The sequence below is a fragment of the Coccidioides posadasii genome, chromosome 1 (genome assembly GCF_018416015.2).
Source record: "Coccidioides posadasii str. Silveira chromosome 1, complete sequence".
In the NCBI taxonomy this organism is placed as follows: Eukaryota; Fungi; Ascomycota; class Eurotiomycetes; order Onygenales; family Onygenaceae; genus Coccidioides; species Coccidioides posadasii.
This window is the reverse complement of record NC_089407.1, coordinates 4,161,223-4,166,529: the sequence shown is the minus strand read 5'-3', so window position 1 is coordinate 4,166,529 and position 5,307 is coordinate 4,161,223. Positions and strand designations below refer to the sequence as shown.

The window sequence follows — 5,307 nt, the reverse complement described above, 5'->3', positions numbered from 1 at the left end:
CTGAAGACTCAGATATTTCTTCTTTAAAAAGAGAGATGTGAGCATTCTTCCAAGAAAGAAAAGTAGAGATAACTTGTAAGAGAAGAGAGAGAAGAGAGTGAACTAGTAGTAACTAGCATACATTAGTCTCTTTGTAAACCAAATCTCATGTGAAGGCAAAATCTTATAACCATACAAAACAAAGACACAATCAGAGGTGAACTTATCAACTTGTGGTCTTGCAGCCAGATGAGTGGAGTGTCAAGATGTAGCTATTTTTCTTCCAGAATATCAGAGATCTTCCACAAGTCTGTTTCCTATGTGAAGCAGTGCTTAAAGAGTTCACTTATCTTTAATAAAGATAATATAGATCAGAGAAGAGAGAGAAGAAAAAAAAAGAAAGAGAAAGCAAGAGAAAGCTCTCTCTTAAGCTAGTGTTGATTATCTAATAGTAACATGGAGCTAGTGAGAACAATAGAGACTCTTTATACATTATTATGTTATTGGATTCTGTTGTATTATTAGAGTTGTATTAATATCACATCTCTAATAAGACTGTACTCTTTTTCTTATAAGGAAATTTTTATTTTTCCCAAGAGATTTTTTTTGTTTTTCTACTTATAAAGGTTTTTAATAAGACAGCTGTCTTGAGAAATCAAGACTTACAAGAGTGTGTAAGGATTCACCGCGAACCCCTTACACGGACAAACAGCACCCGTGAGGGCCAGAGGCCTCAGCTCGCGAGCTGCTGGGAGTTGCATGTGTCCTCGCGAGGCACTAAGTCACGTGCTCGCGAGCACACATAAAAGGCCGTCACTGCGCGAACCCCTTGCTGGGAGCCAGTGGCAATCTTGTTTACAAGTCGTACATAGTTGCCAGAATACAGACCTTTTACCTCACATACTCTTTTTCCATGTATATTCCTCCTAGAGATTCATTGTCACGCTGATCCACACGTACGATCCTCACAGAGTGAGAAATCTGTAAGAATCTGTCTGTGAATCTTCTTATACAGATAAGAATTCATTTATAAATCTCTTATGTGAATAAGAACTTGCTGTGAACTTTTTATATAGATAAACTAATATCTGTAAAAGTCAAAAGTCTCAGCTTGTAAGTGGTTGGAAGTTATATATGTTCTTGCAAGATACTAAGCTACATGCTTGCAAGCATATATAAGAGACTATTACTGCACAAATCTCTTGCTGAAATTTAGTGACAATCTTGTTTACAAGTTATACATAGTTGCCAGAATACAGATCTTTTATCTTGCATACTTTTTTTCTACATATATTTCTTCTAGAGATTTATTATCATACTGATCTACACACACAATCCTCATACTATCACTAAAGAATTATAATATTAACTGATCAAGTAGAAAGCTGGCAGAGTAAAATAAAGATATCTTTAAGATAGATAATAGCTACTGGCTCTGGCTACTGAGCTTTATAAAGATTCACTCTATATTCTCTTCAGATAAGCTTAGAAAAGCTGTTAATAACTCTTTTTCTGGCTAGAGTATAGATTTTCTTAATTTTGTTATAATTTATAATGAGAATAAGTAAAAAGTAGATGAGATTTTAATAAGCCAGATGTATAAAAAAAAGCTTTAATACTGAATTAAATAGCTGAAGTTTAACTTAGATTATATATAGTATTCTATTCAGAACTTGAAGAAATGTCCATACAAGATTTACATCTTTCATACAGCAAATTCTACAAAGACCAGATCTCTAAGACAGTTAGATAAATAGCAAGAGACTTGAAAGCTAGAAGAATATCTTTCAGATAAGAAAGTTGATAACCTATTAGTATGAGAGCATGTTTGAAGCTTGTAGAGAGATAATATGAGAATTATAATTCTTTTGACTAAGCTGGCAGATCAGTAAAAGATTATTCTAAGCTGAAGCTCTAAACTCTAGGCAGAAAATTTACTAAGAAGATAAATATTTATCTGACACAGAAGCTTATTATGTGTATATAGCAAGTTCTTGCCCTAAGCCCTCCTTCTAAAGCCTGTCTTGGTATTTTATTATTATAGCTACCTAGTTGGTAACAGAGATTTTCTTTCTACAGTACCTAGCTAAGCTTCTAATAATGTGTATAGATTATGAAAATCTCAATATTCAGTCTTTTAGTTAGAGAATTTCTACATTCTATGCATAACTTTCTTCCATCAGTTGTGAGCATTAGATCTACTTAGCTCTTTTTTGTATCTCAAATTCTGGAAACATCTACAAAATCTATACTAGATTCTTTAACATTTTAAACACTTCAACATATGATTATCTAAATTGGTATAATATTAACAAGATTTATAAGGTAAACTGCAACAACACCTCACATTGCAGATCTGATAGAAACAAATATAAATATGAAGAAAATAAACAATAATAAAGACATTAAAAGTGGTAGAGTGGCTATTAGTAAAATACCAGCCAACAACACAGATAATAAAAATGTGTTCTTGAATACATCAGATAAAACTGGAAGTAAAGAAACTCTTGAAGAAAAGAAAATATATCTGTAAAAGAATCTAGCAGACATATGTGAACAAAATAAAATATGCAGACTGCAAAAACAGATTAAATATGAACAAAAATTAGTAAATAATAATTTTTCTTTAAAGTTCTTCTTGCAGACACAACTAATAAAGAAATCAGATAAGTTTAATAATATGAAACTTTCAAAATCTTATTACTATAGCAAATCACTTGATAAATATAAAATATAATTAGTTTTAATAAGACAGCAGTTCTGCCTGAGAAAATCACTATATAAAATAACAGATACTGTTAGAATTAATTAAGTATTCAGTTACTTTTGTAATAAATCTCAGAAACACTGGCAGATATTAAAAATAGAAAGAGAATAATTATCTACATTGTGAAATAAGTTCAAAAAATGATGTAAGAATATTTCCGAGATACACTGCTTTCTGAGAGAAGTTGTTCTCCAGCGCTGGTGGAAAAGGGGAAGGGACAAAAGAGTGGAGACAACTTTCTACCAGACGACCTCTGGGAATATCACGCGTGGAGATAAGAAGGAAGGGGCGGGTAATAAGTGGATGCAGACAAACCGGGTTCTGAACAGATGACATGTTCTTGTAATTGATTCACCCACTTCTCAGTGTACGACCGACGTTCATCATCATCATCATCTTCTCCTGCGGCAGACATTGAGACGATCCGATTTAAATTCCATTGCAACTCAAGTAACGCCCTACTTGGTAGAGGAAGACGTTGCGCGTCAGGAGTTCCTAGAGTGAACCGATGGCCAGATTTGAGCCGAGCGAAGTTGTTCGGTGAGGACTCTAGTGCGACTGTGCAGCCATCAACCTCGTCGAGGTCCCTTGACGAGGATGGGGGCTTTCTGAGGTCGACAAGATCGTACGGTCCATGGCTCTGTTTGGGTTGCCAGTACCATTCCACGTCAAGTTTTGATTTGTCCTCATTGTATTCAAGCGGACGAAGAGCAAAGAGACCCTTGGTCCAAGCTGTGTGAATGGTTGGCTGCATACAAATCAAATTAAAACACGCATCGGAACCGTCGTTCGGATTGTTGGGGCAGCAAAAGATTTCTTGACGCCATTGCTGAATTTTTTCTGGTTTCCAGAAGAATTCTAAAATCTTCCAGAAGCCTTGGATTTCGTCGGTGCGCTCATTTGGAGGTGTTGCAGGGCGAATCAAGCAATGCGGATATATGTGTGCGACCTCGAAGATTGGCGACTTGGTGAACACGCAACTGGAGTTATCTCGTTCACAAGCTTGCTCTTTTGGACCGCTTGCACGAGACTTGATTGATTTTTCCTTTGGTGATGTAGTTGTAGATGAGTTTGACCGAGTCACCAGTTGCTTCCAAAGTCGAGGGAGCGAGTGGCAATCACGCGCAAGGAGGGACATAAGTTGAGGAGCGGCTTTGGCTTGGCGAATGAGCTCTCGAAGTTGATCAATGTCACACACCTGGAGGCAGGCCCAAAAAGCAGCACGCACTTTGTCAGTCTCTAGGGCGTTTGCAAGCTCGACCAGAAGCTCTTTTCGCTCTTGTGTCGGGATGTTCAAATGTTCCTCTGAGGGCAGCGAAGATTCTTCCGATGGGAGCATGGGGTTATCAAAGCATGAGTGGGTTGTGTCTGGAACCGCAGCTGAGGCTTCATCGACTTGCATCAATGTTTGGCGACGTGTCCGGCGCACAGGAGGGCTGTCGCTTGCATGTTTTCTCTTCTGCCCCTGAGCCATGGTGATTGTCGCGAAGTGCAAAGGATGTAATCAATTGATACTTTGACAGAAAAGCTGTTCGCACAAGGGAACATCAAGTGAGGAGTTAGTTATGTTGAGGCAATGTGAGAAATCATACAAGCCTTATCAATGAAAATTGAGATTCTCCTCACTGAGAGAGCACAGACAGACCATTGCGTTAAGATACAAAACTGGAAAAGGAAAGTGGAAAGATAGAAGGTCAGTTGGAACCCTTGAGAAGCCCCCTTCCTTTTCTTGGCCAGTTCCTTTGTTACTTTCCCAGGACACATGACCCGGACCCATTTATGTAAGCCAAGGGACCTCGTAAAGGTCACGTGATGCTTATTAAGCGGAACGCACCTCTAGAAAAACAGTCACATAAGATTTTTTTCTTACCTTTACCAAGCATTTCCCAAGCAGTTCGCCTCCCTCCTTGGCGAAGATGGCTCATTCGCGCGATAATATGAGTAGATTTAGCTGTTAAATGTGTTATTTTGATGGAATCTGATGAAAATTGATTAAAAAATGATTGAATTGATAGGCCTACTACCAACAGTATCTTGAGGGTGTTGCCAGTGGAGAGATTGTCCTGCCTGAGTACATAACAGTGAGTAACACAATCATTTGCTAATCAGTTACCAATCAGTTAATAACTGATTAACGTAATCCACAAGCGAGCGAAATCTGCAAGCGAGCGAAAGATATTTTTTCAACTTCCTCAACCATCTACTTCAACACATCAGAATACCACCAATTCACAATAAAAATACAAGATCCTTTATAGAAATAGAGAGCAGGATTGAACTTGCTATTTCTACTTTTAAAAAGCAAGAAATTAGCTCAATTGCTGAAGCTGTACAGCTATTTAATGTATCTTATACTATCTTATATCATCAAGCAAAAGAAAGATATGCAAGAATCAGTCTATATACAAATTCAATCAAATTAACTGAGCCTGAAGAGAATCAGCTAGTTTAATAAATTCTAGATCTAGCTAAACAAGAAATCTCTCCAGACTAGTATTTATTAAGAATATGGTTAATTATTTTCTTATCATACAAGATTCTATCTCTTCTCCCCTACATGT

General features: G+C 37.1%; 1 protein-coding gene across 1 annotated transcript; it reads right to left on the bottom strand.

Moving 5' to 3' along the window:
• Nucleotides 1-2,873: 2,873 nt before the first annotated feature.
• Nucleotides 2,874-4,517, bottom strand: D8B26_001175 (uncharacterized protein). The gene has a single exon (XM_003065204.2). The coding sequence runs from the start codon at nucleotides 4,218-4,220 to the stop codon at nucleotides 3,009-3,011; it is 1,212 nt and encodes a 403-aa protein (XP_003065250.1). The 5' UTR covers nucleotides 4,221-4,517; the 3' UTR covers nucleotides 2,874-3,008.
• Between the last annotated feature and the right edge of the window lie 790 nt (nucleotides 4,518-5,307).

What these genes read in the sequence shown, in the direction of transcription:
- D8B26_001175 (XM_003065204.2), bottom strand. Translation starts at nt 4,220, where the DNA reads ATGGCTCAGGGGCAGAAGAGAAAACATGCAAGCGACAGCCCTCCTGTG.